General features: G+C 44.4%; 1 protein-coding gene across 4 annotated transcripts in view; it reads left to right on the top strand.

Annotated features, from left to right (window-relative positions):
• FBXW7 (F-box and WD repeat domain containing 7) overlaps positions 1-26,127 on the top strand; it is an 806,951-nt gene that overhangs the window by 770,957 nt on the left and 9,867 nt on the right. For all 4 annotated transcript variants that reach the window (XM_085641667.1, XM_085641668.1, XM_085641669.1 and 1 more), the window contains 5 exons: positions 14,899-15,022; positions 15,681-15,817; positions 17,178-17,291; positions 23,290-23,471; positions 24,254-24,479. In XM_085641667.1, the coding sequence (XP_085497793.1) occupies positions 14,899-15,022; positions 15,681-15,817; positions 17,178-17,291; positions 23,290-23,471; positions 24,254-24,479 (783 nt within the window). The remainder of the gene's footprint in view (positions 1-14,898; positions 15,023-15,680; positions 15,818-17,177; positions 17,292-23,289; positions 23,472-24,253; positions 24,480-26,127) is intronic.

The raw sequence follows: 26,127 nt of genomic DNA, 5'->3' as shown, positions 1-26,127 counted from the left end.
GTCTGCACTCTGTCCATCATCTCCTTGTGTTTGGTATAGCTTTCATGCCCATTCCAAGTCCCAGCTCCTGATTTGATGACTTGATTCCCTAGTCTTGTGTTCGCCAGGCTTCTGGGGCATTATTTCCTTACCTTGATTTTTGTTTGAACGAGTTGTATCTTTCCACAACTGACCGCAGTGCACTACTTTCGCCTCTTGCTTTTACTGTGGCATTTGTCATCTAGCGCTCAAAGACAGTGCATAGTCCATTCTTTTTCCCATTGTTGAATCTGGTTGTTCCTGTCCTACTTCCCTTCTCTGTTGACCCACCTGGCTGGCGATTACACCCATATGTCTGGTCACTCGTTCCTCTCTCATCTCTCTCTCTCTTCATCATTCATTCCCCCATCGCATCCTAGGCCGTCTCCACGCTCTTTACCTGCACTTCTCGCTCTTTCCTAGATCCTCGCTTTCTCTCCAAGTTCCTATATGGATGGGTCTTTGTGTTACATTGCGTGTACATACCTGCTATCTTGCAGTGGTGTGAGTGTAACAAACAAACAATAGAAAAGATAGCCAATCCATGCTAGTCGCACCGGTCAGTATTGATTTTTTCTGGTACTTGCGCAGCACAAGCATTGGCATTGCCAATACCGGCCTATTGCAAAGCTAGAATACCTTCAGTTTGTTAGTGTTTTTCAGTTCTCATTTCTGATTTTTTTTTTCTTTTGTTCTTCACTTTATTATTTTATATAAGTTCTGCCCACACTATGGGGCATTTGCATTCATTCCTAGTTGAAGTATGACTTTACTTTTTTATCTTTACATTTTTTTTTTGGTTAACATACAAAGAATGTTTAAGTGTTGATTAAAACCTAAATATGATGACGTTGAGCTTGGCCGTATGTATGTATATTGAGGAGTCAGGATGTGTTGCCAAGCATGCAGGGACTTTTCTCACACATCCCCAAGCTGCCTTCGTACAAAGCACATGTTCGTTGAAAGCAGTGTTAAGTGAAGGTCTCGGCTCCTATCAAAGGTGCTCAGGAGTGGGCGGGAGAGATGGTGGAAAGAATAAGATATTCTCCGCCTGATGGATCAGCTCATCCACAGCCAGGCCTAATGTGTTTCATCGGAAACTGATCTTCGAAATAAAACTGTCACTTTTTATATAGATCTTCCAAAGGAGGCAATCTGTCAGCTCCTCTCAGGTGTGAAGTTCATTTCATTTTTATATATTGTAGGTGATGAATTGGGAGAATTGGTAAAGAGGTAGAAAAGCGACAGACTAAACATGTGGATGAGTGTTTAAATGGAAGAAGGATTGAGGTTGATGTGAGAAGTTGTGGGGATGCTTGCAAGCAGCGATGCAGATGTGTGAAATGGAATTTCAAATGGTCACTGAGGAATGTGTATTGAACACTGTGTATAGGGGAGTCGTGTTCTTAGGAGCATTGAGGAAGGCAGCTGCTATTCAGATTGTTAAAAAGCCAACGGAGGCTTTCTGGAAAACAAACAGTTCACATGTTGCTGTGAACGTCGATCTCCAAGATTGTTGAATCCGATGGTGCATCTTTCACAAGGGGCACCACTAGTGCGTTGTGCCAAGTGGAGGCTTCCACCCTTTTCTTTCCGCATACTCCTGTCCCTTTTGAATCTTCACTGTAGCTTTACTACCTTCCTATCTGCGTACAAACATTGTCAAAAACTTTGTGTTTGCAAATATTATTCCCAAAAATGTCTGCTTGTATCCAGAACTCGATCTGTTGTCTTCCTTCTAGGAATCTGATCCAGAACTCTACCTATTGTCAGGAACTTTGCGGTGTTTTGCAAAAGCCTCAAATAAAATAAAACATAAATTAAACCATGTGGTTCAACATTAGTTGAAAAAGAGGGGTTGAGACCCATCATGTTTATACATTGACATATGTATTCCTTTTTGTGATGCGATTCCCAATCCTTGTGTTGTGATTCTTGAACTTAGTGGGTAGCATGTGCCCAGTGAACACTCGCTAGTCAGTGAGGATCTTTTGTCCTGCCTCGTCATTAAATCTACAATGGCACTGATTCATTCTGAAACAGCTTGCAGGACATCTATGGTGTGTGGTGAGCCATTTTGCGTACATGTTTCTAGTAACGCCTAATTGTGTGTTTCAGATAATTGCTCTTGGTGTGATTAACACGTGTATTCCCCTAAGTCCAGGAGTTCTGATTTAATATACATTTTCCTTTAATGTAAAGATTATGATGTAGCTGGTCCTGAGGAGAGCCAAGATGAAGTGTAGTGGCAAAAAACATTCAACTTGCACCACTAATTAATAAGAACATTTTAGAAAGGACCATCTGTTTGTTTTGCTGATGTTGCGAAAAAACTTTCACTTTATGGGCCCACAGTTTATTTTAGATGCCCCAAAAGGCATGAGTGCAAGCTGCTATTTTTTGGTTGCCAGTGGTCCAACTTTTTGCCTTGGCCCGTGCTTCCAATTCAAGAGACATCCTTTATTTTATGTGTGATCTGGTAATCGCTATTGCTCTCACTTTGAGAACATTTGAAAGCCTCTTTGCCTGAACAAAGTGATTCCCAGATCTGTGTCTTCTAATTTAAACAGTGTGCTTGTAAATTCGGTTAGCTCAGGGAAGTTTTCTGTTCTGTTTTGTAATACAAGGCAGTGGAGCATAGCTGCCAAGGTTTCAGATTGCTATGTGTGACATTTTCATAATTTCAGTGTGATTATGAGAGACATTTCAATGACTATGAGTGACACTTTCTGGCAAGCAAAATTAAGCAATGAAGAAGAGGGAAACATAAATATCAGCAATTACACCCATTTGAGCAACGAGAAACTCTAAGAAGATCTTTAAACTGCTGCAAAGCATGAGAAATGAAAGGGCACTAACTGGATTGACTTAATGACTGCAGTTCCCTGTAAGAGAGGTGTGACATTTTCATGTTTCCAGTGTAGTTATGAGTGACATTCAATGGCAACATGTGTAACACTTCGAGTGACACTTCGAGTGACACTTTTTTGCAAGTCAAACCAAGCAATGAAGTGCATTGACAGAACTAAAGATCTGAAATTGCACACTTTCAAACAATGAAAAGCCCTAAAAAGACATTGAAACTGCTACAAAATACCTGAAATGGAAGTTTACTAGCCTTCTGCCCCTTGCTAAGATGATTGTAATGTCATCTGTCAGGGACTCAGTGCTGCAGAGAGTGCTGGCGTGCATTACCAGCAACTGCGGCCTCAATAATGGTGCTCACTTAGGATTGCCTCTTTTTGCAGAAAAGAATACCAGCCACCATCTCATGTTTTAACAGTTTGCAAAAGTCTGAACTTGATTCTTTAATGGAACTTTATATGAAATTGTCCGTATTCTTTTTTTTTTTTTTAATGCCCTTTCTGCTGTCTTTGTTCACTTTATCAGTCAGGGGCAATTATGGCACCTTGAGTACATATTTTATACTGTTTTCTTCTTACATGCGCTGTTTAAAGTATGTACAGATAAGGGAAAAATACATTTTGTAGCTGCTGGGACATTAAAATGCTTCCTGTACTGGAGCCACACTTTTGGTGCTGTTCTCTCTGATAAATTACCTCAATGCTGCTACCTGGTGCTCACGTGGTAGTAGGTAGGCTGAGATAGAGGTTCTCGCGCCTGGGGCTCAGTGCTGCAGTGTTCTGGCATACATTACCCTGTCCTTTAACTTTGGCATCCATGCTGGTGCTCACTGTACCAGCGTCACGCTTGTAGTAGGCAGCCCAGGCAGAGCGGCTCCCTCGGGTGATGCGCAGAGCTACGAGATAGTCTATCGGGCGTCCAGTCCTTCAGAGCGGAGTCCATCGCTATCCGCATTGGTAGCTGGTCAGCACCCAGAGAGTTTACCTGGGGCACAAATCTGTGTTACCACCCCACTCCCCAAACACACAGATACTGGAGAGCGGGCATTATTTAAATGTGTTGGCCCCACGGATGGGTGGCAGAGAGGTGGGGGGGTCCAAAGCTGCAGCGTCAGTGTCTGCTTTGGCTTGGAGCTGTAGTGTTGCACCATGTAAGTAACACCACATGATGTAGGGGGGTTTTAGGTACTCTCCTGATGGCATGTTGCCAATGGTTTGCTCTGACGCTTTGCGTCAGCTTGGTTATAAAGTAACACGGGAAACGGGTGTGCAGAGGTGGCTCCTCCGCAATGGCGGAGGAGCGTCACCCCACTGCCTCAGAGCCAGCAGGTGAAAAATAAAACAATATTCTATCATTGTTTGATTTTTTACCTGCTGGTTAAGCCAGCGTACATAGGGAGGAGCGGGGCCAGGGCCATGGGAGAGGGAGGAGGACTGGTTTGTGCACTTCTAAGTGCGCATGTGTGTTTAGCCTGCCAAACACACATGCACACACGATTTTGTGTTGTACAAATTTGAGTGACATGCTATTCTGTCCTGCCCACTTCCCTATACCTGGGGCATCTCAAGGGTGCTGTAATCAAATGCAGTCGAATAGAATTCAGGGTGAACGAGTGATTCCAGCTCAGCACTGGGTGGTGACTGCTGCAAGATGGGTTCTTTGACGGCTCCTCTGTTTAGTCACCTGTATTTAGAGGCCGGTAATGGTTTCTCAGCACAGAAAGTCTGCGGTTATCAGAGCGAGCAGTTAATTGCAGCTTGGCATTGTACCATGCTGTACTCCAAACATTTTGTCTCTCTATAATATACTTCATCTAAAAGCATTCGAGCCATAATGGGAAAAGAACCCAAGGGGAAAATGCAAACCTGCTAGTCCAGAACTCTCCAATAGGGAAAGTTGGAAATGCATTTGCATTCTACCTCTTCGAAAAGTGTTTTTCTATGCAGTTGTTTGAATTGCTATCTGTGACTGGCTGGAAAAAGAAGGCACACGTTTTTAACAGATGATGAATGTTTGATACTGTGCAGAGCGGCTAAGTATACTTCACGCTGTCCTATCTCAAAAGGTGCGCTTTCCTAGGATTCCTTCTTTAGCACTGCATCAGTAAGAATGACTTGTCTGAGCCTTCATCTGGATCACCAGGCACTGCAACGCAGTGCGTTGCTGGTTAGCTGTGGATGATAGCCCGTTACACCTCTCCATACTTAATATTGTGCGGCCCATTAATCCCTGGGTATCTATGTTCATGGCTGGTTAAAGGTCCCACCTTAGCCTACAACTCTACAGGGGCACCAATTGCTCAGCATAGACCCTTGGATCTTGAAGGTAGAACCTCACCATTTGTGTGTAAGTGAATGGTGGCAATATGATCGTGTCAAACTTGTGTCTTGGCCATCTTGGAGTCTTCTATGCAGTATTGGCTCCAGAACTCCCAAACTGTTGCTTTCACATGTACATTTATGCAGCGGTTTCTTTTTTTACCACTCATATTTTTGTCACCACACTACATCCCAATTGATGCCTGCTGTTTTCCTTTGATTTTATCCACTTTCTTTCCAAGCTTTTTATGGCATTTGATTACTTATTTTTATGGCTTAGCTTTCCTGTTTTATGCTTTACAATGTTATCTTCTGCAATGGGACTCTGTCATTTGTTTTAACGCTCCATTGGTTCTAGGGAGTATTACAGTTGACCCATGAGATCACTACTTCCTTTGGATATCACTGAAGTGTAAAGTTGTAATGAGGTTTGTCAAATGTGGCATTTTCTTGGGCTTAGTTAACTTTTGATTTTAGATTTATAGTTATTTTATGTGCATTGGAATGCCTTCAATTTGCTTTTATGTTACTGTAGTGGATTGATTTGATGGAACTTTGTTAGAACGTTATTGCTTGTGAAAAGTGCCTACGTTTTAGCATCATAAAAGCTTGCATTATCTACAGATTTTCTCTCCGATTACTTTTAAAATGTTCCTTAGGGTATTGTGCCTGAGATTGAGGATTTATTATAGTAAAGAATGTTGCTTCTGCAAATATGCAGAATAATCTTTCTAAAAGAACTAGCTACTGACTTCAGGGCTTCGCTTAACATTTAAAGGTGAACAATCCCCAGGGAACCCTCCCAAGAAGCATGTTTTTGTCTCCCCATGCAGGGATACTTCGCACGCCGCGCCCCAATCACTCTTGTCCCCCAAATGCTCTGGTTTCTGAAAGAGCCGTATCAGTGCTACCTGCAGGGGACTGTTGGCAACAAGCAAAGGGGCCCTAAAAGCGTTTATGTGACCAGGCTTTTCACTGCCATTTATTGAAGGCCAACATGTTTGGGGTGAGGTAGTCAGTATACTGTGTGATTGTTTTTCTTTATTTTTCTTGGCATTTCCCCTTTCTTCGTTGAGAATTAAGCTCTTATTGCCCACTCCTCCCATAAATTACCTTTATAGATGAATACAGCTGAATGGTGCCTCATTAGATAGCTTTGAAACAAACATTCTCACTGCCTCGCTATTTGCATTAACAGCTCAATCCTCAAATAGTTTTTAATGGCCACTTCGTTCACCACCAGCCATGTTATTTTAGTCAGCCTTCCTTCTCACATCCACTACCTATTCAGAGCCTGTTCCGCAGGATTCTCTCTCTGCCTTGCTTCTCCTTCCATTTTTAAATTCCATTCATTTCATCGCATACTCTCATCTCACCTCATGGTTCCGTCCACCCATCACCATCCATGTAACTATTGAACACAAATCTTTATTTATTTTCTACTTTAAAGCCTTTCCATATTGGCTGTACTCTACCCCTCTCTGCTTTTTGTCAGCGAATTACCACCTGTTGTTTAAAGCTTGACCTATCCCAAATCTACATCCCCTGTCTCTCCGATGTCTGATTCTCTTCCGGACACCATTATTTTTCTGTAGCCTTCCAATGTCTCTCTTACTTTCTTTGCCCTTGGGGTAACAGTTGAACTGGAGGTTAGATTCACTATTTGTTTCTTGTTGTACCACTGGCATAGCCGGTGTATCATGAGCCATAATACAAGGAAGGAAATTGCCCCCTGAGCCACTGTTTTAAATGAGAAAAACAGCAATAATCAGGGTTCAGTGGTGTCTCTGTTCCCCGTTAGCGCTTAACCTACTGCACTAGTGGAAGCTAAGTCCCTTCCCCTCCGCCCGCTATATCTGTTACATTTGTACTTGGTTGTCCTTTCCCTGTACAGAACCCCTAGTTATCACTGGTGGTTTCCAAACTCACGTTCTGTTACTTACAAGTGACCCACCAACTGAGCCTTTATTTCACCTTGCATTTCTTTTGTTAGCTTCCTTAGTTGCTGCCTGTTTTTTTCTGCCACACGTTGGTTTGATTCTCTCTTCATTGATGACTGCTCTGAACATCCAGTCACCTACCTGCTTCATCAAAGTGCAGACTGTTAATCTATGCCTATTCAGGATTAGCATCTTCTGTTTGTATCTTCCCCCACCCCTGCCTCCTCTTGTTTCTACTGTTTGAGGCAATTGCATTTTTTCCAGTTTAAAAAGTGTATAAATATCCTCACTCCAGATTTAGCTTTCAGGCAGAAACCATGATCCTCGAATTGTATGGTAGATTAGGACAGCTATGTCTGTTCTATTGACACGTTTCTCTTGACATAAATACCTTACATGGTATCCTGATATTCACTTGCTCAGTCCATACTGTTGTTTCGATGTGTATCTTTTAAAGCTTCTTTAAATCCCTGTGCTATTATTATCTGATAGAGACTGTTAGTTGTAGATTTCTTACATTAAAATTTCCCCCAGGTATCAGTCTGGATCCGGAGATTTTTTCTTCAGCAGTACCCCTGCGCGTCATTAGGTTGCGTCGGTCGGCTCCGCGTCCGTCGTCAGCGTCGTGGGAGCCGGGATGACGTCTCTGGATCTAAATAGACACCGCCCATGCAGCTGACGTCAGTTCTTTCTTTTTGCGCGCCAGCCTAGCACATATCTGGACAGAGCTACCCCCAGTCACTTTTTGTCTACGTCTTTTTCGAGTCGTAGACTCCTGGAGCATCGAGGATGTCCCATTGAAGGAACGGCTTCAAGCCCAGCGGTTCCTGCCACCGGATGATGTCTGTGCCGGATTAGCACCTCATGTGCCTTTTGTGTCTGGAGCGCAACCACAACCCGAAGTCGTGCTCCGAGTGCCAGGCCAATACTCCCGAAGGCTTTACAGGAGTGATCCCGAAAGCTGCTAGAGGCCCAACATTCGGCTCCACGTCGTTCCCATTATCGTTCGAGGGGAGGTCTGGAGAACGGTCATGAAGCCCACTCTCCTTGCACTCGAAGTAGTCTGGGACATCTTTCGGTAAGTCAGGGAAACACAAGAAGAAGTTGAAGAAGCACAGGTGTTTTTCGAATTCTCCCTCTCAGTCAGCAGACGCACGTGAATTCCCGAGCATCATCGCTCAAAGGCTCCATCTCCTGAGCCTACTACAGATATGGCTCAGCACCTCCCTCCTTTTTCTGGGAGCCGAAGTATCTCCTGCTCAAATTTAGAAGTCATATGAGGTCTTGTACCTCATATTTGAGCAGCTCGGCTCTGTCAGCGCGCCTTCGGGCACCGTGGAGTCGGTCAGGGCGCTGGGACTATGGCGGCACCGGGACCGGCTACGGAGGGTCCCCATGGTTCCAGGCATGGATCTGAATCAACGCCGGTATATCTCACTCGACCTTCCCTTACGTCGATCCCGATGACAACTGTACCGCCGGTTGGCGCCGACTCCATTGTCATCCGCGAAGTGGACACGGAGCCGGAGCATCGTCGATTCCGACGCTGGAAGGGACTTTCGTCCCTGTGTTCATTCCTGGCATTCCTTTTGGGCCAGATGGTGAGGAAGAAGACTGGGAGTAGCCGCTGGACCCTTTAACTGACCAGCTTGAGGAACCGGACTGGAGAATGGACCTTGGTGATGCCAGTGGTATGGACACTTCCCCTGACACTATCCTGCTTTTTCCCCCTACTGTGGCTACAGAGGAGGGAGCTTCCTATGCTGTGGTAGTGAGGAGGGCAGCCAAGGTCCTCAGCCTCGAGCTGACTAACCTCTTGACAGAGGTGCTTCAGCCTGCAGCTTCCTCTTCTGACCCCCTTTTGCCATTCAATGAAGCCGTCACAGACGTCCTTCCGGGCACTTGGTCCAAGCCCTTTACTGGGGCCTCTGTGGATAGGACGATTGCCCGTCGCCACCGCCCCACTCCGTGCGTCCCAGCGTTCCTGACCAAACACCCCTCCCCTGAGAGCTTGGTAGTACAAGCCTCTTCATCAAAAGGCGCATTCCCTTCTGTTCCCCCAGATAGGGAATCCAAGAAGCTGGACCATCTCGGGAAGACGATGTTCTCTTCTTCCAGCTGGGCATTGCAGTTGGTGAATACTGCATGCCTCTTAAGCAGCTTCTCCCATACTGTCTGGAATATGGTCGCACAGGTGCTGCCTCAGTGACCGGAGGAGGCCCAGGCTGTTCTCACTCAAGCAGTGGCAGACAGGAGAGATGCAACCAAATTCACCATACGATGTGGACTGGATACTACCGACTCACTGGGCAGAATGATTACCATGTCAGTAGCTGTTAAACACTACTCCTGGTTGAGGACTTATGGCTACTCAGGGGATGTCCAGGCTTCTTTGATGGACATGCCCTTTGATGGCACTCGCCTTTTCAGCAACAAGGCAGATAAGCGCCTCAGTGATTCTTGAGCTATGGCCATATCCTTGGGCCTCGCGGCTCCCTCATATCCATGTCAGTCCGCCCAGCCACAGAGTCACGCAGACTGTCCAGACTCACCGTCCTCGCGGGGCAAGGAGCCAGACAGTGGGTCAGTCCAACGCCCCCCCCCCCCCCCCCCCCTTGCCACTGCCTCCAAACCTTCCAAGTCTGATATTACAGTTCCATCAACGGCCAGTTGGAGGCAGGATCCGCATCACCTCCCCCACTGGCAATCCATCACATTAGACAGGTGGGTTCTGCAAGTAGTCCGAAGGGGCTACTGCCTCCCCTTCGAGGCTACCCCTAGCTGCATACCACCTTCTTACGATTGTATGACAGAGGATTATTTGACACTTCTCCACCAGGAAGTATCGGCTCTCTTGGCCAATGGAGCTATTTAGAGGGTCTCTGTGCCAGAAGTAGGTTGTGGTTGCTATTCCTACTACATTCTGGTACCCAAGAAGTACAGAGGACTGTGTCCTGTCTTAGACCTCCGGGCCTTCAACTCTTTCTTCCTGAAGGAGAAGTTCAAAATGCTCCCCCTAACCCAAGTTCTGTCTGCACTCAACCCAGGAGACTGGCTGGTGGCGTTGGACTTGCAGGACACTTATTTTCATATCCCTGTTCTGCCTGCCCACAGACGTTACCTTCGATTCTGGTGGACCACGTGCACTTTCAGCTCGCTGTGCTCCACTTTGGCCTTACCAGTGCCCCTTGGGAGTTCACAAACGTGATTGCGGTGGTCGCAGCCCATCCGTGCAGATCAGGGGCTCCAGTCTTCCCCTATCTCAAAGGCTGGCTGTTGAAGGCGGGCTCTCCCCAGGCTGTCCTCTTCCCACCTCCAGACTACAGCAAACCTCCTGCATTCACTGGGGTTCACTATCAGTGTGCCGAAGTCAACCCTGACTCCCTCTCAGATGCTCACTTTCATCGGGTGGTTCTGGACACAGTGCAGTTTCAGGCCTATCCTCCCGAGTAGCAAGTCCGGGATATTTGGGCTTTATCTTTGATGTTTCAGCCTCTTTCCCGGATTTCGGTGAGAATGACTCTGAGGCTGCTCGGACTCATGACCCCTGCATCAGGCTGGTGGATCATGCCAGATGGCATATGGGGCCTCTGCAGTGGGACCTAAATTTCCAGTGGGCGTAGCATCAGTGCAATCTTTCTGACTACGTCCAGATCTCAGAGGGAACTGCGCACTAACTGCAGTGATGGCTCACCAACCAAGATTGGGTCAGAGGCAGATCCATCTCCCTTTCCCAACCAGATCAAACAGTGGTGACAGATGCGTCACTTCTGGGATGGGCCGGCCACATAGGAGAGGCAGAGATTAGAGGCGTCTGGTCTCCAGCGGAGTCCAGCCTCCATATCAACCTTTTGGAGCTCCGGTCGATCAGACTGGCACTGAAAGCATTCCGTCCCTCTCTCAGGGGGATAGTAGTGCAGTTGTTCACTGACAACACCACCGCTATGTGGTACTGCAACAAACAGGGTGGAGTAGGGTTGTGGACTGTTTGTCAAGAGGCTCTCCGCCTCTGGACATGGCTGGAACATCAGGGCATGACCCTGGTGGTTCAACACATGGCGGACTCCCTGGATGCCAGGGCTGACAAACTCAGCCGTCGGTGCCTAGTTGATCACGAATGGCATCACCATCCGGAGGTGGCGCAAGGTCTCTTTCGGCGGTGTGGGGAGCCTTGGTTAGATCTATTCGCCTCCGAAGAAAACGCGCAATGTCAGCAGTTTTGTACGTTGGAGTTTCCAAGGCGGCAGTTGTTCGGTGACGCTTTTCGCCGCAAGTTGAGCCTGCCCTCTTGTATGTCTTTCTGCCTGTACCACTTCTGCCCAGAGTGCTCAAGAAGATCAAGTGTGATCGGGCTAAAGTCATTCTTGTAGCTCTGTACTGGGCACAAAGAGTCTGGTATCCCGACCTTCTGAGCATGGCTGTCGATCCTCTGTGCAGACTGCCCCTTCTGGAGGATCTTCTGTCGCAGCAGCAGGGGAGGGTTCTTCACTCGAACCTGTCCAGAATCCACCTACCTGCGTGGAGATTGAGCAGCGGCAGTTAACAGCTTTTTGCCTTCCGCCCAAAGTCTGTGAAGTTATCTTGGAAGCCAGGCGTCCCACCACTAAAATGGTATTCGCCTGTATATGGAACAAATTTGTGGCATGGTGCACATCAAAGGCTGTTGATCCCCTTTCTGCTCCTCTTTCAGAGGTTTTCTTATATATACTTTGTTTTGTCTAGTAGGGTTCTGCCTTGGGCACTCTTAAAGGATAGCTTTCAGCCATCTCTACTTTTCTTTGACTTCCAGATCAGCCTTCTTTATTCAAATCTCCTATCGTTAACAGATTCTTTAAGGGTCTTACTCATCTGTTCCCTCCATGTCCTTTTGTAATGCCCAATGGGACTTAAATCTGGTTCTCACCTTTCTTATGTGTGCTCCCTTTTAGCTTCTTCTTAACTGTCCCCTCAGGTTGCTCTCAAAAGTGCCATACTTGTTGACATCACCTCTGCTTGCAGGGTGAGCGAGCTGCAGGCTTTATCTTCTAAGCCCCCTTTTCTATCTGTCTATCCAGATAGTGGTGCTTTGGACCAAGCCTTCATTCCTTCCTAAGGTCGTCATGCCTTTTCATGTGGGACAATCTATCACTCTGTCCACCTTTTATCTACCCCTTCACCCCTCCAAGGAGGAGGAAAGACTCCACCGCCTGGACCGAAAACTTTCATCGTCTTTTTATCATCATTGCACAAAAGACTTACGGGTGGACGATCAACTCTTCATTGGCTGTGTGAGTGCCAAGAAATGCCGGGCTTTTCAAAATGGACCAACTCCCGACTGGTTGTCATTTGCATCAAACTTTGCTGTGGTTTGGCGAAAAAGGACCCTCCTGTGGGGTTGCTTGCTCATTCCACCAGAGCAACGGCGGCGACCACGGCTTTAGCACGTGGAGTTCCAGTCCTTGACATCTGTCAGGCAGCAACATGGGCATCCCTGCAAACATTTACCAGACAATACTGCCTTGATAGCCAATTCCGGACGGATGGGTTCTTTGCCTGTTCAGTCCTCCAGGACTTTCTGGTTTAATCTTGGTTCGCAGACCTTCCTCCAGGGATGGTATTGCTATTCTAAGGTAAGGAATCTACAACTAACAGTCTTTATCAGATGAACAAGGTAGTTACCTTCGTTAACGATGTATCTGGAAGAGGTAGAGACATGTTAGTTGTAGATTCCTTACCACCCCACCCATCCTCCCCGCTCTGCAAACTGATTTCTAGGGATAGGGACTTCCCTAAAGGGCCCTAGTTTTGACGCACCAGTGGTCGGTGTCTTATATGGTTCTGCGCTTCTGGCATGGAAAGTCGTGTTAAGACCTGATGTCAGCACGCATTGGCGGCGTCTATGTAGGTCCCGCAACATCATCCGGTGCCCACGACGCAGACTACGGATGCGGAGCTGACCGTCGCTGCCTAACAACGCGCAGGGGTACTGCTGAAGAAAAAATATCCGAATCCAGACTGACGCCTTGGGGAAATTCTAAGGTAAGGAATCTACCACTAATATATGTTTCTACCAGATACACCGTTACCGAAGGCAAGTAACTTGTTTATTTGAACCGTTAATGATTTGAGGTTGCCTCATCCATTTACTGCACTTAATAAGATAATGGTTTATTACATTTCATCAAGCCTCTCCAATCATGGCGTCATGTTTTAGAAGCCCTCAAAAATGTTTGCCTCATGCACTTTGTCCCGTCTCTCTAAATGTTAGTGTTTTTCTTGCGCATTTACATTGCCAGCATTTCCTCCACCATAAACTTGTCCAAATTCATGAGCCACCTCTCGTCAGCCCCCGATTTTCTTCATCGTGCATTTTTGTACTCTGTCTATGATAACTGACCAGAGATAGACTACCAGTATTTCGAATGGCTTAAACCACCAGACATCAGAGAGAGATTGGAGTAATCTTATCCGTGCCCTAAAGAAGTTCTTTCCTTCTATATTTTCCTGTTTCACAGTGTTCAGTTTTCCATACGTTTCACGTATTGCCATTTCATTAAGCTGATTACATGGCTCAGAGAGTTAATGCTTACAGCCGGCATCTCCTTGTCAAAAGTTTGAATCTCAACAAGGCCACCTCAGCCTTCAATCCTTCCAGTGTGCGTAAATTGGTTAACATTGAATTGGGGAAGCTCCAGGTAATGTCCAGGTCTCTGTTTCCCCTTGCGATATACCATGTGTCCTTTTATAAAAATGATGTACATGATAGGTGATTTTACACCACTTGCTTCTCTGGGTCAGGGTATATAACATCAGAGGTGGGTAACTGTGCATAACAGGATGTTTTTCTCTACGGGGCTTTGAGTGAGCTCTGAGTGACAACAAAGGAACAACGAGCAAAGCTCATAGAGCTTCGATGTCACTTAGAAATCTAAAGTGAAAAACACATCCGGTAGTCACTTTTAACCTATCTACAAGTTTATGTGGAGCATGACTCACCCCCACATTCAACTGCCCCTGCTTTTAACTGCTACGCTGGGGCAGAGTAATAATGGAGTAGCAATACATAATGTGGCGCCTCCCCTCCCAAATGTAAAAATCAAATGTCTAGCCGTATGCCACTCACTCCTACAACCCTTTGCATTTACCCTGCCAGGATGAAGATGTTACCTGGCGTCCTTCCACTAAGCCACCAAACTAACTGCCAGCCTGTATTCACCCGCGTGAAATCCCCGGTGCACAGAGGTTTCGGTAGCCGTCTGCAAGACACTGATGTGCTCATCCCCATCATGGGTGCCTGTCCCTCTAAGCTTCACTCTGCCCTTTTTACCCAAATCTTGTGGTGGTGTAAATGTTGAAAAGAGACCTGTGTTCCAATGTGAGGATTCAGTATCAGCGCCCTCAGGGGTCTCTGCACCTGCACTATGGACCGGCTATTCGACCAGAAGTTCATGCTTTGATTGGCTACCGTTTAATTTCAAATTGACATCACCCCCATGAGAAGAAGAAACCCCAGGAACAAATATGTTGAAGGCCCATGTACTCTCCTTTCAACACTGTGGCTATGCCGTGGTGCAGCATTTGTTTCCCAGCAGTGCCAAAATCTAAGCAGCAACGGCAAAAGTGCACGGTTGGTACTCCCCACGGGTCTTCTTTGCGCTGTCCACATGCCTCCCCCCCCCCCCCCCCCCCTCAGCTTTGAACCCGTTTCGTTTTAGTACTTGCATCTCTGACTGTTAGTTTATCAGTTCCAATAAGGTTCTTTTATCATTGCTTTCTAGCTGGCGTTGTATGTGCTTTCTTTCCTGGAACCCAAGGACCTGCTGCAGGCTGCTCAGACGTGTCGGTACTGGAGGATTCTAGCAGAAGACAACCTTCTCTGGAGAGAGAAATGCAAGGAAGATGGTGAGGCTCCGCATTCATTCTTGTTTAGAGTGTTCATAGAGTGTCAAGTGTCCCCTTCTAGTTACTTCAGCGTACTAGATGGGATAGAAAGGGGGAAGTGAGAGTATGGCTGATGATAGTCCTCAGACTGCCGCTGGAACTGTGAGCTTTCATGGAATGCATTCTGGAACAGTTTGATTTTCATGCCTGTTCTTAAATTGCAGTGGTTTGGCTTAGCCCTGCGGCTTGAGTACCTCCGTCTCGTTTACTAGACTCCCAGGGATCTGCCTCTGTGTGAGAGAAGGTGTTATTAACTAATCACAGGTTTCTGTTGGGCCTGTGCATCCTATGTGACTCTGCAACAGATTCTAGTTTGGTCTAGACACTGTCCCTTACTACATGCACCAATGTGACCATTCGAACAAGAGAAAACGGTGACTTTTGATACAGTTGATTTGTTACTGAATAGTAATCATGGGAGCTCGAATTTAGGGAAAATTAGTGGACCGTCATCTATTGTTTGCAAGTCTTGGTGGTCTTAGAAGTATTTGATTTTATGTTATGTGCTACTTCAGCATATACATGTAGGGTTTCATGGAGTCTGACAACTTCTGTGATTATTTGTGGACTGATGAAACGGAACAGTAGATGAGGTTGCACTTATTCTTTCATCTCTAAGGCATCGATGAACCGTTACATATAAAGAGGAGGAAAGTGATAAAGCCTGGCTTCACACATAGTCCCTGGAAAAGCGCGTACATACGGCAGCACCGAATCGATACCAACTGGCGACGAGGAGAACTGAAATCTCCTAAGGTAATCTTTTTGTAAACTGAATTGCTCTCATTTATGCCAATCACTTGTCAGGCCTTCTTCTGTTGTGGATAAGCTTTTGTAAGTGACCCAGTTAGCAAAGAAAGCATACAGACACAGCCACCAGTAGTGCTAAAATGAACATTCCCAGAAGTGACTCATTCTCTACTTTGGGTTCATTCTAAACAGCAGTACATTTAGATGTAACATTTTCGAGGCTTGGTTGAAAAAAAAAACCACGAATATATATATATAAATCTATCCATCCATCCTACTCTCAGTCGCCAGTAGGTAGTTATAGTTAGGACCTGGTTTCCAAAGGAAAAGTGTTTTTTGTTGTGTTAATAACTTTGGCACTGCTTGACGAATCTGCTGTCATTAAGGTTTTAGGGTGATTCGTCAAGCGAGGGCTGAGAGAAAAAAGGGGGGGTCCCAAAACTCATTTCCCACGTGCAATTTCACATAGAGATTGTGAACACGACTACTGCCTGAACCGCTGAAAGGATTGACACCAAATTTGACACAAAAGCATGCAACACTGCGGACGCTCAGGCTGTCCGGTCAGGCCTGTCAGGGTGCGTCTGTCACCAATATATTCCAAACGAAAACATGTACTCCTTCAGTAGCATGCAAACCGGTCCACCAGACGTGGGTGGGTGGAAATTCTTTAAACTCTGCAAGTCTTGCCGCATAACGCATTTCGACTCCTTGCAAGTCCTAATCATATGCGACAGGTGATGGTGACTACAAAATGTAAGCATTTAAAAAATAATTTTGAAGTGGCCGTGGATTAGTCACTCATAGCTATACACAACTTCATGTATGAAACAGCGCAAACTTTAAAAATTCATTGCAGTGGTCAATCCATTGTAAAACCTCTATTTCATATGCGCAGATCTCATTGCTGAGCTCACTTTGTTCATGATTTGAAAACCTGAAGACCACAACTACCATTACGCTTGCGATTTCCTCCACATGATGTCCCAATCCTTAAAGGTCTTTCATTTGATTAATCAATCACCTTTGAATACATGTACTTCTGAGAATTAACTTCCATATATGGCAGAGTCATTTGACTTCATGGTACTATCTCATTTCAAACCATGGTAATGTTACGGTTTTTGACTTGCCTACCTCAAGTCTTCACCTGCACGGCATGCACCCACTGCCACTTTAAAATCTACCTTCATTTGCGTTTTTGTTGTTTTTCTTTTCTATTTTGCACCATAGTAAGAAGAACAAGTTAAGCTAATTTTCACATAACGTATTACCTTGAGACAAATCGGAACACGTCCTTTTGTTTATCTTTATTCTGCAAGCCACCCGTTCCCTGCAGTTTGTAACAGGGGGTTTATCTCATCAGGTACTGAAGGGACACGACGATCACGTGATCACATGCCTACAGTTCTGTGGAAACCGAATAGTTAGTGGTTCTGACGACAACACGTTAAAGGTTTGGTCAGCAATCACCGGCAAGGTAAGTTGCTCTTCAGGTTATCTGTTAAGTGTCTGTCAGTAATCCATGTAGGACTTTGTGGAATCATTATAATGGCTAGTGGAAATCATAAAATATACTTTACAGACTGCACATAGCTTTTGCAAGAGTAAATTTTGGTTCTGTAGAATGTTGCACATAAACAGAAACTCAACAATAAGTTGCTCTAGTACCAAGGAACGCAGAGTGCCTATATTTTTCAGAGCACTTGGAAATAATTTCCTCCAAGGACAAGAGTTATGTTTCTGTACCAAAAAAAAGGTTTTTACAATCAAATCACTGACTTTGGAGAACGCAATAAGAGGTACTTGCCAATTGAAGTTTTATGCAATTCTTTCTACTGTGTATCTTTCTAGTCAATAATTTATTTAAACATGGTAAGTGCAATGGATAAAAACTCATCCAATGTTGAAATACTCATATTGCCTATTTACCACAGGAAAAATTGACTTCCTGTTGGTCTGTGTCTCGTATCAGCTGTCACAAGTCAATGTTGGCCTATCGCACGGCCTAATCACACTTCTTTTCACACATCAGTTGGATAGTTACTGCACTGTGTTTGACATGGCACTAAATATGTGGGCTTTTTTATCTCCTCAAACTCCTACTTGTAGTATGATCTCGGTAACATGGCGTCTGCTGACTGCCATTCGATTCATCAGTAGATACATCATCTTTCTGTGTATAAAGAATCATTGTCAAAAAATGAGGTGTTTAGATTTGCCTTTAAAGTCCTGTTTTAGGGACATCCTACGTTCTCTCTTGAGTCAGAGAGAACGTACGATGTCCCTAAAACAGACCTTTAAAGGCAAATCTAAACACCTCATTTACCTTGTCGTAGTTTTTTGTTTTACTGTTCGTGTTGTTGAAACAGTTCTGGTGACTCATTTGCATTTCTTTTTGGAAAGGTGTCAATTGCAGGTATGTCTTTTATCGTAGGTTACTTCAGGTTGATTAAGTTACATTGAACCCTCTGCCTTCCATAACTTATGTGGGTGAATAGCCTAATTCACTCACGCTGCCATAGCTGTGTTGCATAGAAGACATCTTCAGTATGGTGGGCCTATTGCTCTTTACGGCATTGTAGCCCTTCCCAGTTACGTTCCTCAGCGCTACGCTTTGATTGCCAGAGGCGTGCCTCAGTCGTGCTGTTGGTTCGCTGGTGATTGTGCGTCTGGTGCTCCCATCAGATTGCTTTTCAATGGAAAGCTCCTCTTTTGAGAGAGTCAGATATGTTGGCACCAGCAGAGGTGCCTGCAGCTCACTAGTAAGCCAGGAGCTCTACAAAAATAAGTCATAGCAAACTGTTTGTGAATCTGGCCCTTCATCTTTTGGCCCATCTGTGAATAGGAAGGAGATACGTTGCACTTAATATCTAATCTGTAAATCAAAATTCTATATTGTGTGTTTAAGGTAAAAAAATAAAAATTTAAAATAGGACATCCTGTCCGTGCACAGTGTATGGTCATTGGCACTTTTTGCACTGTTCTTTTCTTCAGCGCCTAGAGACTGTGTATTCAGTGTAGCATTCAAAGTAGGGGCTACCTCGCTCAGTGTATAGTGCGAGACATGTAATCTCATCACTATGAAGACCCACTAGAACTGTTTCATCAATATATTCTCATTGGTTGTCGCAAACAAACCATTAACTAGGACCAGGCATCATTGTCTCCTACACTGTAGTGAACATGGTCACTGGGGTTCTGTCAGCTATTCCTTTACGTCATCACTCTGCTTTATAAACTGTATTCAGCTTTCAAGGATGTACAGGGAAAGAAGGGTTTAAAAAATGCACAGTGCATTTCCTTTCATGTGGGTGTTGTATTGTTTATTTGTGTGTTATGTCGCTTTACAGAAGCGCCTATTCTCTATGAACGTCTTACTAATGTTTACAAAAATGAAATACTGAACAATTTAATGTCATTAAACAAAAAATTTAAATGATGTACAAAGTAAATATTATACCTCAAACCCACGCAGTGTAATTATAAATCCTCTAAAAAGCAGGATGGGTCACTTTGAAGTAACTTTGGTGGGCAATTTTTTGCTCGGGAATAATATTGTTCAAAGGAGTTCATTGAGATCATATTGATAAAATATAGGCGAAAAAGAATCGATCATCAGGCGTTCTTTCAGAGCCAGGGGGCAGTGCGTGGCTGTTTAATGTCATGATGTCATATCCGTTCAGCAAGGGTCTGCATGGAGACATTGCTGGCTGTTTGTGGATCTCTATTTACCACTTTCTATGTTGATGCCATCTGATAAAAGCAGCTTCTGATACCATGCAAGTATATGTTACAAGCTACCGATATGCATACCCCCTCTGTAGTTGGAAAGCTTTGATTTTGTTTGCCAGCTATTCATAAAATATAAATTTCAAAACAGTAGGAAGTGAAAAGTCAATAACATTTACTTAAATCTTTCCGGAATGTGCGCTGGCTTGTTACGCTGCACTGTTCAGCAAAGAGATGTCTACTATGTTAGTAGTTCTCGCTGGTCCATCCAGCCATTCAGTTTTCTCATTGTGCAGTTTTGATGAGGACTTCACATAGAAACAGTTTTTTAGAGATTTCTCTCAGTAGGGCTTATTCTTGGTCTAGGTGCTCTCAAAAAGCACACCTCTTTTCAATTGGAGCACCCTTGTGGTCCTGACCATCTATAGGGCAGTTGTGAAAAGTCTGCATGTATGTGACACGTAGGCTGAGGTGCCGGAGAATCAGTCCATTTTGTATGTTTGGTGCGCTTTCCCTTTAAGACTGCTTTCTGGAATCTGATAGACAGGGAGTTAGAGGCTGCCACAGGTACAGAAACGTTCAATAAAATGCAAACCTTTTAATGCTCTTTGGAGCAAATCCAGCTACAAGAAGGTCACCTTCGTCGGCTATTCGGCAGATGTGGAAGCTGCTTGGCACTGGGCAGTTCTTTATTCACGGAACTAACTGGAGTTCCAGGGAAATCGGGCATGTCATCTGTATTACTCTGGTCACCCTTGAAGTATTTTGCTGACCTTGCTTTCCTGCGTCCTCTTTGGCCCTGCTTTCAATTGTTTCTTTGTATTTTTGGTTTTTTCAGATATTTTTTAGAGGTTTATGATTCTTTTTATGTAACAGTTGCCAACTGTATTATTTTTCTCTTTGTCTGCTTTCATTCTGTTCTCCTTTCAACTATCCAGGTGTTTGCCAGTGCTGTGAAGTGGCACGTGTCGGGTTGAAAGCGGCAGCCCGCGTCACACTGACAAATCATAAATGATCTGGATCACGCCAGCTCTGTAGACCTTCATTTGTTGTTACCTCTTTAGAAGAACGCGGGCTCCTAGACAGCAGAAGCTGGAAGTCTTAGTATCTGGGTTCTCATCACACATTCTTCCTGGAATGGGAACTCAAGAGCCAAATGTAGCCCCTGCCGGTCTAGGATGTACAACGTGTCCAGTGAAATGTGCAGAGTTGATGGTCCTACTGGCTTTAAACACCAGCGCATTCTGCGATTATGCATTTCCCGCAACTTTATATGGCAGAGAATGCAACAATCAAAGTGACCACGACCCCTGGAAAAGAAGCCCTTTTACTGTAGCATCTGGCAGCGACAAAAACACCCTCATTGGTCGCATAAGCAAGCATTCTTTCCATTATCCAGTTCTTTTGAAAGCAGATATAGGTGGCAGGCTCCATGTAAGAGACTGGACTGGTAACTGTACTATTTTCTTAGCGCTTTCTACCCCTGAAAGCCTCAAAATGCTTTGCGGATCGGGGTCATTAGTTCTGATTCTCCGGTGCCTGGACGAGAGAAGGGTTGGTAGTGGTGTCATCTATCAGAACTGAGGATTGGCGCCCTGTGTGAAGCCCAGGATGTGCTCCAGGCTTGATGTGACAAGTTATGATGGCATATATCGTTTGTGTCAGAAAGTGGGAAAGTGTTGAGGATAGGTTTGCAAGCAGTATAAATGGGAAGATCCAGGACCGTAGTCTCTTCTGAATTGCAAATTCTTTTTTCTGGATGGATCCAGTTTTATATGGGAGTTTACTCCATAGTTGCATGCCCACACTGAGAAACAGTTACCTCCTCTGTATGATTTCTAAAATGTAGGAATTATCAGTAGTGGGGATGGTCTTGATCTGAGGTTCATTTGGCTGTGTATTTGCATTTCGGTTGTAAGAAGTCAGGTCGCAGCCTGTGGATCGCCTGATGTGCAGCGCAGAAGCCTTTGAAAGAAGTCCTTGTGTGAATGCTTATTTTTGCAGAGGTCACTTGGATGGCTTTTGCCCCAGTGGTCAGTCGCGCTTTGTGTCAGATCCTCCCAGGTGACATTCAGCCACAACCTTAACACTTGTTAGTAATTTACCCCACCTCACTGATTCACTCGTTCTTCACTTTATTTCCCTTCTCCAATGTGCCCTAAGTTAGCTTCGTTCGTTTGATATCTCTTCCACATCTTCTGTTTGGTGTTTCCTGTGGTCGTTCAGGTTTCACATGTATTCTTTTGCTCCTTTGTGGATTAGCTCTGTGGCTGCACATGAAGTTTACAGGCACGGTGATGCCATTGCAAGAAAATCAGCACAGCTAAAAAGTATGCACCTATTTGGATTCGTTTTTTCTGTACATCAGAGTAATCCGAAACACATGCCTGGTGTGTACCAGTATTATTTCGGAATCATTTTGTTTCGCGGCTGAAGCTAAAATCACTGAGTAGATTTTGAGGACATCCCAATCTATTGCTAACCCAAATTTTTTGGGGTTAGCTGTCCTTAAATTACCTCTATTTGTAAAACTGAATTCATATTTTATACTTGCGTAGAAAGTCATTTTTGGTGGACAATGTGTTTATCAGCAGAAATATTTGGTATTGGTGCGCGATTGTCTGTCCATTTGTGCTTCCTAGTACTCCAACTTTTCACCTTCAGACTGCAACTGAAGTAGTGAACTGAAGTGTTTTATGAAAAGACTCTTCATGCAGTACATTTTCCCTTAGTGTTCGCAAAAATGTCTTGACCTTCTTCTCATGCTCTGAAGTCTTTAAACACTCAGGGCCCTGAGGAGATGTGACATACCCGGCACGCCCTTTCCACTCGCATTCTTCAGTCGATACTTTTCCCATGACAGAAACTCAGCGTTGCTGTCCGTCAAACAGTGTAGTTGACAGGCATTGCTGGAGTTGTTGCCCCGGAGCAGCACATTTGCTCACCGAGCACACCCAAAAACACATACTGAAGGGTTTTGTTACAGGTTTGACTTGCACCTTGGAGGGACTGACACCAACCCCAGAATTTAAGTAGCACCATTAGGCGCAGCTCATCCCACTCCACGCAGCTCTCAGACACCGTCCCAAAAAGACCATCTAATGTTCCGAATTTTTTGTTTATCATTACATTGTAAGGGGAAAATGTAAACAAAAAATGTTTTCAGGATATTGTGCCCTTGAGCGACTCCAACATACTGCACAGTGTCGAGACAACTGATATGGCAGAAAGTAGTGGAACAAAATGGAAGAGAGAGTGCCCATGTCGCTAGAGGGTTACTTGAGACATAACACCTAACATGGAAATGTCCATAGTTACAGGTGTCTGAATAGGTGAGATCCAAGACAAACACTTGGAGCCGTATTATGGAGAGCTGCCCCAGCTCAGCACAGAGCCGAGCGCCTTAAACTTTTATGTTTGTGGTGTCTGAAATTAATATATATATAACGGAGAATTTCTCTTGAGTGAATGCATGAAATGCATTGTCGCTCTCTCCCTTTACGATTTGTGTTGATTAAAGTTCATGCATTCACTCAGAGAACTTTATACACTTTAATCGCAAACAACTGGCTCTGGGCTGAGCCAGCACGGCTCATTGTGATAGGGCCCTTCATTTCTAAGATGCCTCCTCTGCTTTATTTCCATGGCTCTTCTTTCCCAGAAGCCCGAACTCTTGCTTACCTGTGTTGACTGAGGCTACTAACTAGTCGTGTTTCCTTACACTGCCCTCTGGTTTTTCCCCACAGTGTTTAAGGACGTTGGTTGGGCATACGGGTGGAGTGTGGTCATCACAGATGAGGGACAACATCATCATCAGTGGATCCACAGATCGCACTCTCAAAGTATGGAACGCGGAGACGGGAGAATGTATACACACGTTATATGGACACACTTCCACAGTTCGCTGCATGCACCTCCACGAAAAAAGGTAAGTGTCTGAGAACCTGCCTTTTTTTTATCCCTTTCTTTAAACACACAACTATTTCCCACAGTGCCTTACTAGTTCATGACTTTCACTTGATATTACTATCTCTAATTAACTATGTTGTCTTGAAACCGTCAAGCATAATTCATGTTCTGTGTTGGTACTGAAAATGTCACACTTTTTGTGAAAATTGGGACTCCTAGGAAACCCACTTTGTGTAAAAGTGGGGCATTGTATGCATATAATAATTCAAGCTGGCTAAGCACATACCTGCCTCAGTTCTACTATTTTAAAAAAATATGATGCTCCAGGTAAGCAGAACTTAATTCTCGAGGTTGATAGACGTTTGAACATTAGGCTGTCAGTTGCCATTTACATTGAGGACTAAGAAAAAACTGACACTATGAAATGATGTGGTTGGTTGTAAAGGCACAAAATGAGTAATCTGTAATGCACAGTGAGCTATCAGGGGCCCCTCTGAGTGACTTCAAGGCTCCATGACAGAATGGCGATGGGGATGGATCAATTCACTCTTCATTTGGGGGATTAGTGCTTCCCTTTTGGATCTGCGTTCTTGTTGTCACAATGATTTTATTACATTGAAAATGCATTTTTAGCAATCAGTTGAAGTTAAACTCTAATAGCATACTTCGGTTACCTATATCTATTGAAAGCAAATGTAAAACTACAATATGAAGTAACTCTCCTGAAAGATGATGCTGTTGGAAGGTAGTTTCTGAAATTCCATTGGTGTAAATTTATTTGCATTTTTTCTTATCCCATAGGGTTGTCAGTGGGTCACGAGATGCAACTCTTCGTGTTTGGGACATTGAGACAGGACAGTGTTTACATGTTCTGATGGGTCACGTAGCTGCTGTAAGGTGTGTTCAGTATGACGGCAGAAGGGTTGTCAGTGGAGCTTATGATTTCATGGTCAAAGTTTGGGATCCAGAAACAGAGACGTGTTTACATACGCTGCAGGGCCATACCAACAGAGTGTATTCCTTACAGGTAAGCCATTCCCTCATTACACTTGGCCACTTTCTATATTTGCATCTGCAGAAGTTTTCACCACTTTAGATGAGATTAATGAATTGTTTGGTGCACAAAAGTAGGGACAACCTTGTAATTATGGTCTGTTATGTTCACAAATAAAATATGCAGGTTAATGTGTATTGAAATTCATTGTTGACAGTCGTTTTTGTAATGTGCTTCTGGGAAAAGGACACCCAGAGAAAAAACAAGCCAATTTCCCTCTCTTATCATTCTTTGCAAGGTGGCTGGACAGTCGATTTGTCACAGCTGTCTTCATTGCCTTTCCAGTGCATGGCAAGACCAAGCTGTGCCTGTAGTTTGACAGTATACCTGTTTGTTCCCCGATTTGTCTTTTAGCATAGGGATGATAATGGCGGTTTCACCTCTTAATGAGATTGATGATGATGTGAGCAAGGGCTCGAAGACCCTACTTGAAGAGATGTGCAATACAGATTTGAGAAGGAGGAGATTATCTTGTAAAGGATGATAGGAGCTTTGTGATCTCACTCTTGTGCAGAAGTGTATTTGCAGTAGGGGTGGAGAGACTGAGGTTTTGTAATGCTTGTTATGTAAATAAAGTGCTGCTGGGTGTATAGGGGTGTCCATTTTGTGGCTGATAACGTGCCCTGAGATTGACAAAAGGATCCTTGCAAGAAGGTAAAGCTAATGCAAAACGTTTGAAGTTATACGTGATTTGTAGACCCAAGACAGGTCTCTAGTGGAATTGTCTGCTTCTGGCATTCTTTGCCCTGATACAGACATACTTTTTATTAAACTGTGTTTTTATTGTTTTACTTAACTCACAACTTGCCGCCTTCCATTGTACCTTAATGTGGTGCTACAGACATACTCTTATCCACAAATCACTGTTGTCTGCTGGCCTTCGTGTCACTTGAGTGCTCTGGCCTTTCATACCATTGTACATAGTTGGTCACTGAACCAGTTGTCTGCATTCTTCTTCTACATTGTTTGGAGAATGTGAGTTTTTGTCACCAATAATTCAGCCTCATTACTGAGATGAGAAAGAAGCCTTTTGGAAAAGGGTGTCTGGATTAAGAACAGCTTAAGTGAATTGGTTGCAATATAAGTATTTATATCTCTTGCTGGCAAAGATTGTGCCTGATCTCTCAACAGACCTGGTTTAAAATAAAATTCACTGTTGATGAAAAAATTAAATAAGGCTTAGTCGGTTGAGGAAAAATGTTGATCATTTGAGATATCAGCTTTTAGTATCAGGGAGAACAATGTGTGTAGAGTACAGTCAGTTAAAAGCTTTGTTGTTTCTACAATTTGATGAAACCTACATTGTCCTTAAGGCATAGTTGTTAGAATGGGCATTGGGTCCCGTGCTCAGATGCCATTAGAGAAACCAGGATATTTGGTTCCAAGTTGAAGAGGTCACCAGTAGAATGCAGTGATACTTTTTACAAGAGGGATGGTCTAAGCAAGTAAACCCAAAACAGAGGTAGAATGGTGGGTGATGTTTATCAGCAAATATTGAAAGGATGTCATCGGCGCACCCATGATTCCTGTACTGGGCATTGATTTGTGGTAGATGAGGGCTACTGCTCCTCCCCTATCTTCAGCTCTTTGTTTACAGTGGATGTTGTAATCTTCTGATGTT

The sequence above is a fragment of the Triturus cristatus genome, chromosome 2_2 (assembly GCF_964204655.1).
Source record: "Triturus cristatus chromosome 2_2, aTriCri1.1, whole genome shotgun sequence".
Classification (NCBI taxonomy): Eukaryota; Metazoa; Chordata; class Amphibia; order Caudata; family Salamandridae; genus Triturus; species Triturus cristatus.
This window is presented reverse-complemented; position numbering and strand designations above follow the sequence as displayed.